At 42.5% G+C, this 12,938-nt stretch overlaps 1 protein-coding gene across 1 annotated transcript in view; it reads right to left on the bottom strand.

Annotated features, from left to right (window-relative positions):
- gria1a (glutamate receptor, ionotropic, AMPA 1a) overlaps nucleotides 1-12,938 on the bottom strand; it is a gene marked incomplete in the record, with an annotated part of 67,784 nt that overhangs the window by 47,697 nt on the left and 7,149 nt on the right. Inside the window, 1 exon segment of the mRNA XM_032528684.1 lies at nucleotides 2,192-2,431. Coding sequence (XP_032384575.1) covers nucleotides 2,192-2,431 — 240 coding nt within the window.

Raw genomic sequence — 12,938 nt, 5'->3', positions numbered from 1 at the left:
GGCAATCGAGAGTAGAGAAAATAACGCTTTGGGAAAACCATTTCCTGAGTATTGTTTATGAGAAGTTTAATGGGCTATCACATTTGTTTTCCCGTTCTTGGCTTTGGAAAATAAAAATGAAAGGCACTGTTACTAGAGGATGCTGTAAGACAGCAAGACAGGTATTATTAGAAAAAAGGGGAGAAAATGGTAAAGCTCCTGGAGTTTTAGAAAACTGACACTGCATATGGTATATCTGTACGTCCTTGACCACTGAAAAAGTACAAGATAATACAGATATATTAGACTAGACATTAAAGAGCTTTTAAGCTTTTTATCAGAAATTTCACCTACAAGTGCTAAAAAAAGATACTTTGATAAAATATTTGGAAAAAGCACACACACACACACACACACACATAAAATAAATTCCTCACAACTTAACAGGATTTTTCTTAAAGGCTTAAAATAACCCTGTAGGAAGGGTGACTACAGCGTAGTATCCAGGCAACAGAGGACTACTGATATGGATTCTACTGGCTCCATCCCACCACTCAATCACACGGGGGCGACCCTGCACGCACGCACGCACGCACGCACGCACGCACGCACGCACGCACGCATGCACGCACGCACAGACTACCCAGCAGTTTGTGAGTTGGTAATGAAGGGATCACAGAAGAAGAAGAAATCTGTGGGACGTGTGTGGTGAATGAATAGGGCCAGAGGCCACTGTGAAATCTCCCCTGTCACTGCTTGATAGTTTGCTTTGCAGAGTGACATGAAGGCATCTTAAGCCTGCTTATGTCGCTCACAAACAAGTCACAAACACAAGCAGAGAAAAGTTGCAATAATTTCCATGAGCAAAATGCACACACGTATACAAAGCATGCATACTTTTTGGCACACACACACACACATAATACATCCTTCATAATTATGCTCCAAAACCCACAACACCTGGGACAGATGGAATGGCATTGTGGGAAGGGTATAGCGGAGAGATGAGGGGGGAAGGGGGTGAAGAGGAGGAGTCTGTGTGTTGCATTATGTCTACAGGAATGTTATGAAGATGTTTAAATTGTATGCTACAGCACTTTGTGTTTCTTTTGGCAGGCTACTGACTGAGGGACCGCTCAACAAAAGCCTTTGTCTTTTGTTCCAGTGGGTGATTTATCTGCAGGTCAATGTTTCTTTTCTGTGTTCTCCGTCTTTGTCTGAAATAAACGTTCTGATGGCTGCTCATTGCTGTACAATGGCTATGACCCAATTGCTGTCGCCATGGCAATATGAAGACGACAAATGGTGGTTGGTTTAATGACTGGTTTTGCCTCTGATTGTATTCATGAGCATGTAGTTAAACTGCTTTTCAGAAGAAATCATGACTGAGGATGATAACATACCGTATTTAAGATATGTATCTTGATAATCAATTGAAAACCTTTATATGAACCATTTCACAGAATAATAATAATATTAATAATTCCCTTTATTTATATAGCGCTTTACATGGTAGTCAAAGATACTTTACAATAAAACCAGCACATTTAGCACATTAAAAACAGATAGGCAGTAAACCAACACATAAATCAAGCATATTAAAAGCAATTAAAAACAAGAAAACCACTTACTATCAGGGGAGAAATGTAAGACTACTGTAGGGGGGAAGCTAATCTGAAGAGGTGTGTTGTGAATGAGTCCAGGTAAGCGCAGTCACAGACGTGTATGGGGGGGGGGGGGGGGGGGGGGGGGGGGTCTGTGAGGTAGGAAGGAGCCTGGTTATGGAAGGGGACTTTAACCTGGATGTGTTGGGATACAGGGAGCCAGCGGAGGTTCTGAAGGAAGGGCGTGATGTGATCCCGGGTACGGGTGTGTGTGAGGAGACGGGCAGCAGAGTTTGGGATGTTTTGGAGTTTAGTTAAGGCTTTAGCAGGTGAACCATAGAGGATGCTGTTGCAGTAGTCAGTTGTGGATGTGATGAAGGCGTGAATCAAAGTTGGGGCAGCAGAGAGGGTGAGTGATGGGCGGAGACGGGCAATGTTACTGAGGTGAAAGAAGGCACTTCTGGTTAAGCTAATGGCTTAGCCCACTTCAAAGTCGCATCTTTTATAATGATGTAAAGATATGTGTTTATTAAACATAAAGCTGTTCCCTTAAAATGATTAGGCCACATATGTAGCATGATGATAAATTAAATAACTAAGTTTCCTACCTGAGTCAGAACTGTACATGTAGACAAACTTGGTCCATCCGTAGTGGTCGATCACGCCCACCAGAGCGTCCTGGAGCTCAGGTCTCAGCTGGATAACAAACTGGTTGGCTGTCTCGATGGGGAAGGACGGCGTGACGAAGCACACATGCAGCGCTCCGCAGAAGGACATGAGCATGTTGACCGTCTTCCTGTCATACAGGCCGATGATGGCATACACACCTTTAGAGAACTGGGAGCAAACTGCCAAGGGAACAGAGAAAACAAGAAGGTTAGTATTTGGACTCATTAGAGGATTATGGAATATTTGAATTTAACTGAGAAAAACTCCTTTATAACTGACTGTAAAAAACAAAATTAAAATTTTTAAGAATTGTAAAAATTTTAACCACACCATTTAGGTTTCATACAGTTGATTTAACTACATGAACAAATGTGATTGTCTGACCTGTTTTGTCTCTTGTTGTTGCATGACACCTACATTCTACAGATTTTCCCATTTGGGGAGACAAAAATGTATTGAGCTGAAGTTAAAATAAATAGTCCAATAACCAATTAAACAGTCAATTCCAGCTTCTCCAATGTGAGGATTTGCTGCTCTTACATAACAGTGAATTAAACATTTTTGAGTTTTAGACTTTTGGTCAAACAGAAAAAAAGGCATCCCCTTGAAAAATGATGATGTTCAATTTCACAATTTCATGAGGCTTTATAGACCAAAAAACTGATCAATTAATTGATAATGGAAATACTCGTTAGTTACTGCATTGTATTTCATTTTTGAAGGAACTGAATCAAGCTAAACTGAATTGAACTAAATTGAATTCCAGGGAGTGTGGAAGTTTGCATTGCGTTTTTATTTTCATTGTTGTCTATCATCTACATTAACAAATGTATAAAAAAAGAATTATTTGTTAACCCTTTCAATTGAAACCTGAGTCATCACACAGTGCTTTTGAAAATAGCTCTAATAGCTTTCCCCTTGCATCCATTCAACTGCTCTTAGGCATGTTCATGCAGATCTGGTCAGTGTGAATCTCTGTGTTCCACCAGTCTGTGTGTCTGCTCTCAGTTGGAGAGATGCAGAAGGTGAAGGCAGATTAGGAGTACAGAGGTTAATCAATGCATCCCCAGGGTTCCATTGACATTTTACTGGCAGCAGGAGGCGTTTGCATCTCTCATTTGCTTTTCTCCCTCAGTCTCTTTCTCCCATTGTCTGTTTGTCACTCTGGCTTCTTTTACACCCTATAACATCTCAAAATAGCTAATTTATGTTCACAGTTTTCTTTTTGGTAGGCATGTATCCGTGCTTTCAGCATAGTGTGCTATCTTTGTACTTGCAGGTATGGCCTGGGCTATTTTCTGCGATGGTGATGGTTGGGCCTTACTTATCTCAGTATTTACCAAACAGATTGAAGCCGCTGCCTGTCCCCGCACGAGGGCCAGCTCGCTGCTAGGAGCTGAGGGCAAGATAGAGAGAGGATGGCCCATACCCAAAACGCCTCACCCGTCACAGACCTGCACCCGCCGGGTAGCCACGTGTTTGCGTGTGTGTGACGGAGATGTAGGGAGAGTAAGGAATTCAGTGGTACCACACACACACACACACACAGTCTCTAGTGCTCCAAAAGCCTGGTGACTCACCCTACTTAAAAAAAGCCCTGAAATAGACATTTTGAGCCTCGCCACACAGTAACAGAACTATCTTTCCATCCTGGTCTGTACCATCCTGGCTGTTGCTATTAAATCGACACTCTCTCAGCTATTGCTTTCCACGAGCACACATTATATTTCCCCTTACAATTTTCTAGGACCAATTTCAGCCGTGGCCCCCACGTTCTGCCTGGATGAAAGGTAATGAGAGCTTGTTTGACTTTTTGTGCAGTGTCCCATTACTCTGCCCTGCAGCAGGTTACCGTGTTTCACTGAATGTGAGTCATTTCTCATACCTACAGTATGTGTGTCCGCCAAAAAACGTGCAGCCATGTGGCATAGACCTCCTGCTCCGAGCTGGCAACAGAACCATGTGCTTGTCTAATTCGACAAGAGCATGACACAGAACATTAGTGTAACTCAGCAGTCTCGGGTCTTGTTCTGATAGCAGTATACGGGAGCGGCGTATTGAGTGTGTCTGTGTGTGAGGGGCTTGTTAGCGTTGCTCCACATGTGTAACGACATCGGTGGCAGGGCTGAGAGACCTAAAGTGATCTGTAAGACCCCAGCAACACCTGTCTACCCTGGCACTCCGAGTCTCCTCGCCACAGTTACAGCTGCCATGGCGGCAGAACTGAGGTTGCCGGGGCAACGGTCTGTTTCTCTGGCAAGGATTACAGTAGCTCAGAGCTGCTAAAGGACTGTTGGAAGATGAAGTGGGAATTGTGAGTGTTTGGACATTTTATCATAATTAGGTTTCCCCTCAAGGAATTAGCAAATTTGCAAAACGGACTTGGCTTTGCAAAATCCTCAGATATTTTGTGAAATAATGGAAGCACATTTCCACAACATCACATTTTTATTTACACTTAAAACAAACCATAATGTTTTCCAAAAGTCAACAAAACTCTTCAGCATACAGATGATGCAGTAAAGCTAAACTTTCCCTATGAATGAACAATAAGTCTATTTGCAAAGAGTTCTGTGCTGCAGGAAAGAGAGAAAAAACTCAAATCCTAAAGGGACTGATACTGGCTGAACAGGAGGAGCTGTCAGAAACAACTCACATAGCTACTGTCTTCCCTGTTCTCTGTTTCCTGTGCCCTGCAGCTGTTCCTCTGCTTAGCATGAGCCAAATATCAAATGACAGACGTGTCTGTGCCGGCTGCACAAAGAGGGCATGTTAGTGACAGTTGTTACAGCATCTGAAGTCGTGGATGATGGGAGGGTGACGCCAGAGGGCTGTAGCAACGCTGCATCCTTCATCCTGCCCATGAATGTTTATAGCCCAGCAGAAAATCATATCATACTACCAGACCTTTACTGGTTCACTCTTAAAAGTCTGACTTTGACTTTTTGACTACATTAATAATGAAGCTGTAAAAATTGAAATAATTATGGTTTCTATAAACTTATGATGGGCTTAGTTTTGCAGACTGAACCTTATTTAGCAGCTATAGAAATAGAAACAGAATCTATGAAAAACAAAAAAAAAACACACACTGTCTGATTTTTTTCAAGTTGTTGAAAGGAAAATATCCATATGTCAAAGTAAGACAATTTGAATGGGCACTATGTAACTACAGCTTCTTTTTACATTGCAAACTGCATGAGTCAAAGGTGTCAAGGTGCCCTTGTGCATGGTACCTGCCTCCAGGCTGCTCCACTGGAGCTCCACACCAACCTGTGTGTAGGACTGTGGTATTGCAGAGCAGCTCCTTTGTGTGGGTGTGTGTGATTCTTTTTTCAATAGCTCTGCATTGCTTGATATCTCCCAAAAAAATCAATAAAGTTGAATTGAATTGTACAAAACAATTATTTAAATGTATTTTTTGGGGAAAGCCAAAAGCAGGTTTGCTAGAATCAATATGAGGAACGTTCTCGAGCATGTTGGCTCAGTAAACACATATACTCTGGACTGGTGTACTGTGACCGCATGCAAACCACAAATTCTGATATGGATGTTATATACATTATACGCCTCCTCAAACACACACAGCAAGAACACGGGGCTTCTACTATTTCCCTCCCATGGGACTTGCATGCCATTATCCTGTGCAACATTAAGGTCAGCAGTAGAAAAAGAATTTCACAGCAGCAGAAAGCTAGGTTCAGCTGGAGGAAACATTCTGATTGGAGGGTTCTTGTTCAGCCATCCATAAAGGTCCTTTAAAAAAATAGATCCTTACTCCAGGGGAGTGATATAGGACATCCAATTTAAGTGGATTATCTTATCAACTGACAAACTATATACAATTCTCTATTCTTTGTTTTTTGCACTGTGACATTCAAAACACTCACAAAGAAAAGAAATTCCCCTCTGGGCATCACCGGACAAAGACCGTGGGATGGAAGAGTGAGCAGCTGAATCCAGCCCAGCTTTCCTCCACCTCAGCATAACCCTGCCAGATTGACTCCCAGAGTCACAGCCCACCTTCATTCAGTCTCAATCCTACTCCTACACCCGATATTATTCTGTCCATCCAATATCACCTTTACACCACAAGACTGCAGATTTCAGTCTGAGGCCTGAGGAGGTCAACTCTGTTTTCATTTTCAGTCAAAACTGGTTGTAAAATAGGACAAAACAAAGACAAGCAAGGACACTGTATCATAGGGCTGCAACTATCTGTTATGTTTTCAGCATGATTATCCAGTCAGAATTCATGGGAAAATGCCTCTCACAGACCAAGGCAACAATTTCAAAAGTCTGTTTTATTTTCAACCATCAATCAAAACCTTATGATATAAACATCATGATATAAACGTGAGGAAAACCGCATGTCTTCACATCTGAGAGGCTGGAACCAGAGCATGTAGAACAAAATTGTTCTAGCCTTTTGTTGTTTAGCCATGCTAGCAGCATGATCAATGGATGGCAATGCTGGTTTGTTGGTCGCTCCAACACTGTGGTCCAGACTGACTATCAGACGGATCGCCATGACATTGTGTAGAGACATTTATGGAGGCCAGCCGATGAATCTCACTGACTTTGGTGATCATCTGACATTTCCTGTCACCAGCAGGTTAAGATTTAGTGTAGGTTTAGTGCTAATTAGCAGATGGCAGCATGCTAACAGGCCCAACTAAGATGGTGAACATTGTAAACAAAATACCTTAATATCAACCAGTTAGCATTGCTGTGTCTGAGCTCAGCCTCACAGAGCTGCTAGCATGGCTGTGGACTTATACGGCTGTTGCTTGATAATGGACTTAAATGATTAGTTGATTATCAAAATGATTACTGATCGATTATTAAATTTCTTGAACATTAATTCATTGTTTTAGCTGTGTTATAAGAGGTGAATTCCTTTTTTGTTGACAATGAGTTCTATTCTTTTAAAGTGCATGGTGATGAGGTTTCATCACAAAAAGGATTTCTGCATTCAGCCCATGTGTAAATGTCTTTGTAACTAACTAACTAACTAACTATTGAAAGTGTGGGTAGGCGTTATGGTGCTGACAGTAAACAGAAGGTCTGTGGATTGTGTCTTTCTGGGGATCAATGCCACATTTCATTCCCCTTCTCTCTCTCCCCTCATTTTCTGTGATCTGTATACGGTCAGATTTCAGAACAATCCACCAAAATAATCATATATATTAAAAACACTAGTCCAGGTATGAAAACACGTTTCAATTTTGGATGGCATAGAGTCCCTTTACTTGACTGCTAAGACTCATGTTCACAGGGTACACTATACTATGTTTTCCATATTTAGTATAAGGTATTCTTTTGAAAGATGAAAGGGAAGGAGAAGGGAAGCTGCTGTCACATCAGGCAGTAATATACTCCACCTCGACAGGGTTAAGGGTCGCTCAATCAACCACAGAGCACTTTGAGGTGAGATAAACACATCTGACACCATACACTGGAAGACGCACACAATCATCCTCCACTCAGCCACCCATGGCTAATAAATGTCAGATAATGTGTGTAATAAAAACAGAGAGCATGTTGTGGTCCCTCTCGTCCCATCCATCTTCCGGAGAGCTAATCAGCTACCTTAATGAGACTCAATATCTGATGCACACATAAGCACATGTGCATGGAAGACTCAGGACCTGCACATACTCCCTGCACTCCCTTCCCCCTGCACAAAAATCTCTCTTGCTGGTTTTGACAAAGGGGCGTCTCACAGTCTCACACACAGCTTGTGCTGTGAAAAATCCCTCAGGTGATGGCTGGGGGTGGCCTACTCCATAAGCCCTCCCCAGCCCAGTCTCATGGCAGTTCGTGAAATGGTCATGTTATGTAATCTATTGATTTATGTACAGGTTACGTTAAGGTTGTTATTTTCGAATGTTGCGTACAAATTTTGAAGTAATGTATTTCAATGGGAAGCCTCTTTCGTGATAACAGCGCGATCACGGTAGCGAGTAGTATTAAAAAGTCGAAAATCCGCACAAGGAGGTTGGTCGGGGGGGTGGATGCGTAGAACAACACAGGAGACCCCGGAGACTGGGGATCGTATCCCGTGTGTTGCAATTCCTTTCCACGTTATTGTCTTCCTAACCACAACCGTCCCATTGTCGTCATTGTGGTCCTACGGTGGAGGTTCATTTCCCCGTTGTTGCGTCCCCCAGAGCATGTAAGAAACGAGAAAACCGTGAAAAACACAAAAATATTTACAGAAATCAAATTAAAATAACGTGACCATTTCACGAACTGGCGTGACACCGGGTTGGCTCTCCCACACAGAGTGACTCACAGCAGGTCAGAAACCCTGCCCAGACCGACTCCTGTCAGGGGCTGTGGAAACTCCAATTATCTCCTTAACAATCATCCCTTCACAATTATCTCCCAATCGTTAACAGTGCAATAAATCTCCTTTTATTCAGAAGACAGGGATCTAGGGGACAGAGGGGACCCAACGTGGATCTGCATTAATGTCTCCAGACAAGACCGAGTTGGCGGGTTTTACTGCGAGGACAGTTTTCTCCAGGATCTCCCATGAATGACTTGAAATCTATTCTGGAGAAAATGATTTATTCTGTGCTCATGTGTCGAAGTACTGTAAAAAGATGATCCATGCATACTCATGTAATGCAAAACAAGTTTTTAGGAGAGGGTGGGCTTTGCCTCACTGCCTTTTTACCTCTCTAGAGTATCTATATGCCCCAAGGAGTGTTGTGCTCCAGAGAGGTGTGCTCGCTATTACCCGGTATAACAGCTTTAGCTCTTTAGGCGTAGGGGAGATTTACTGTCTATGTAAAGGCAATACAATTGTGTTTATGTTATCACTGTGTGTGGCAAAAGAAAGACAATAATGGAGAAAAGGGAGGAAAAGTGAAGGTAGAAGGAAGAAAAAGTAAAGAAAATAGAGAAAGATGGTGGGCAGAAGGACTCTAAACTCTTAAGCTTCCACCACTGGGAACATCGATGATCGGAGCAGTTGACCAGCCAAACAGATCTTAGATTAATGCCGGGAAGCTTTGGCTCCTCATGAGAGATTTCATTAGTCAAAACGGGGGTAAATGAAGGTTAATAAGGATGAGCCAAAAAGCAAGCATGTCCTGAAAATGTCGGTGAGGGTGGACAGAAGGCTAAGACGGAGGAAAGGGAAGCATTAGTGTGAGAGGAGATGATAGGGAGACTGCTGCGAACAAAGGGAACAGATGCCAGCCTAGCAGTGGGAAACACAGAGACCACACGGCGGAATCGAGATCCCTCCTATTTCCTCTAAGTAATAAAACAATGGCACTGCATCGCCTCATTACATGGGTAATGGAGGGTGTGAGAGCACTCCCCTCAGCTCTGAACACACCTTTCTCTTTCTGTGTCTCACTCTCTAACCCTTTCACGCCGGGCCATTGTCTCTCCTCCTCGCTGTTTCTTGCTACGTTTCCAGTCTGCTTTGCTGCAGAGCCTTGCCGCCTGCTGAATAAATGCTTACCTGGGCAGCAGGTCAGAAACCCTGCCCAGACCAACTCCTATCAGGGGGTTTGGAAACTCCAATTATCTCCTTAACAATCATCCCTTCACAATTATCCCTCCATCTGTGTATCAGTGTCGACAGGTGCAGAGGGACTGCCCCGCTCACACACTTTTTCTCTGACAGAAGAAGCGATGGAGGTGGATATGTGGAGCAAGAAACACACAACCTGCATGCTAATTCATTAGGAACTGCTACAAAGTATTGTCTTCAACAAATTCCAGCCGAGCCACTGGGAAATGAAGTATTCATCAAAGGACCTGGCCAGAATCTATGAGTACAACCAGAAACATTGCATTCATTTTTTTACTACTAACTAGAGCTGCAGGGAACAATTACTGTTATTTCTGATAATCTGTTGGCTATTTTGTAATCAGTTAAACCAAAAACTCTATCCAATGTGTCAGAATACTGACAAATGACCATGTTATTCCGTATACAATTCCCCAAGGAGTTGCCTAAAAGCAGCAAAATTCTTTAGTTTGAAAAGCTAACAATGGCACGTTGGCTCAGTGAATTACTTAAGTGAATATTTGATTATTGTTTTCAATACATGTTCTATCACTTCAGAAACTTTTTAAAGATACAATGACCAGAAAAGAGGTTAATTAAACATTTTACAAAGGTAATTATCAATCATAGCTTAGCAACTGTAACCAGTCATGTCAGGCCACAGACTAAAGTCCTCCAGGCTGTCAGACCACATGTCTGTGGTGGTAGACAAATGCATATCCTCCCATGGTTTACATTGTTTTAATGCCCATCCATAATGCCTGATCAACCTTTCTTTCCATTGGCTTTACCAACGTTCAGCAACTGTTGCATCAGTCATGGCAAGGCAGTCATCTTGTACTGCGAGCATCTGCGCACAACAGCCGTCCTGCGCTGTCAGTGTAAGAGCAGTTGCAGTATGTCACAGTGTTTAATATGCTTGTAGGCTTTGTTCCTCATTAGAGTACACAGAAGCTCCTGAGATGTACTGTATGACAAAAGAGGGACTGTGTCTTTGCTGTAAAAACATGACAGCTGCCATCATCCGGCGCTCGTCCCTCCACCCAGCAGCACAGATCCCACTCCTCATCTCCAAACACATTGTTTTCTAATTGGCAGCCCCACACGTCTCAGCTAAGACCTCCATGTCCAGCTGTCTTTACCTCCAGAGACGACAGATTTGTTTTAAATACTTGGTGAGCTTGCATGAATACAGAGAAGGATTCAAAGCAGGCTTAGAAAGACAATGAGGGGAAAAATAGAAAGAGAGTGGACACAGTTGTGTGTGTGTGTGTGTGTGTGTGTGTGTGTGTGTTTATGTGATGAACGAGGAGAGTATGTGTGATAGACTGGTGTCTTACTGATGTCAACACAACTGAATTCTCAAACCTCAAGGCACTGGAAGGCCGTTGGGTTGCTTTTATCTGGTGCGTTGTTCTTAGAAAATGGTCGTACGGCGGGTGAGGAGATTTAATAACAGGTTGCTTGTTTCCTCCGTCCTGAACGTTCCTCTCTTCCCTCACATCATTCCCATATGCACATGTCCTCTTCCTCTCTTTTTTGCAAAGGAACACAGGCACACACAACACACAGAAACAATTTCTATCTCCATTCTGCTCCACACTCTATCACTCTGCTGCTTGGGGAGCAGTGTTGGCTGATCTACATTGATTGCTATGGGCCATTCTCTATCCCTGGCGCTCCGGAGCAAAGAAATCCAAGTCTTCTCATTCATCAAACCAGCACCTGCCAGACTCTAGCCCAAGAGAAAAAAACGTCTTTTTTTTTTTTTCCTTTCTCCCCCCCCCCAATTCTCTTTGTTTTCTCCACAACAAATAACTGTCATGTCCCGAACCGTCTGGAGGGAGCGGTGATCTGCTATTTGTCCGCTTTTTTCAATAACGCATTGAACACTCTGTAATCCCTCTAAACATGCATGCACTGTGGAAGTCAGTCACCCCAGCTGTACCTCAACAACTAACAAGCTAGCTTCACAATAAAATACAACACCCCAGAGCCTCAGTGACACCAGCAACCCGGCCTGAAATGGCAGCTTAATCTCCACCCCCCATTCTCTCTTCTTAACACTTCCATCCCAGCTGAGACCCTCCTTTCTGGGTGTTGTTTGCCCCTTTAGGGGGAAGGGATTGGAGCAAAAAGAATGGATATAAGAAATACAGAAATAAAGTCTTCAGGTAACAAATATATTTTTTGGGTTCTCCTGTAAGATCCTACAGAGAGCTACATATTTCTAAGCATTACAGTGCGTAACACAGGGAGTTATTATTACATATTTATGCTTATAACTCCATGAAGTGATAGCATTGGATGTGCTGCATTGAATAATACATTAAATGCATCTGCTCGAGCTCTGTCTCTTGTTAGCTTTAGTGTGTGTGTGTGTGTATGTGTGTGACCACAGAACTTCACAAAGCAGTCTCACATTTTTATTTAGGAGTTAGAGCAAGAAGCTGCTCTGATGAGGAAAAGTTAAGCCAGGTAAATGTGGCAGTACATGGACTCAAGCTCTAATACTTTAATCTTTGCTTTGAATTTTCAAGATGAATTACTTCAGACCTGTTCAAAATAACTTAAATGAAGCAGAAGAAATCTCCTTGGTTGACCTGGTCACAACCTGCCAACATATGGAAGCAGTGTTGATGGATCAGTAGACACTGCTATGTTCACATGCCAGAAAGGTTGGGAGTCTCAAATACTTTATTTTGAGATAAAACACTTGAAGTACAGTACATCAAAGTTGAATTAGGGAGGCAGTTAAGGTAATCACTTTACAGTTTTTCTTTATTTCCTTTATCAAACTGGTTTGGTTAGGGTTATTTAAAACCTGTTTGGCCGTTGATGTTTTTTGCTCGGTCTGACTTCTTTTTGGGGAAGACGCAGTGTTCCCTGATTCAATTAGCAGTTACAATGAGTGAGAATAATGATAATATTACTGATTAGAACGATGGACAAAACTACAAAAATAAATTGTAACCTGAAGTCATCCTATTTTGTTTAATCACACTTGCAACCGTCTGTGAATATCCACTCTGCCTCTATTTGCCATTAAAACAATCTGCAGAAAAATAATTCAACAACATATTTCATAAACGTTGACTTGTCACTTGGCTTGCTGCGTAAAATTAGTCAAAACATCCATGTGCCATCTTTCA

The sequence above is a fragment of the Etheostoma spectabile genome, chromosome 10, assembly GCF_008692095.1.
Source record: "Etheostoma spectabile isolate EspeVRDwgs_2016 chromosome 10, UIUC_Espe_1.0, whole genome shotgun sequence".
Classification (NCBI taxonomy): Eukaryota; Metazoa; Chordata; class Actinopteri; order Perciformes; family Percidae; genus Etheostoma; species Etheostoma spectabile.
Note: the sequence above shows the minus strand (reverse complement) of the source record. Positions and strands in the feature narration are given on the sequence as shown.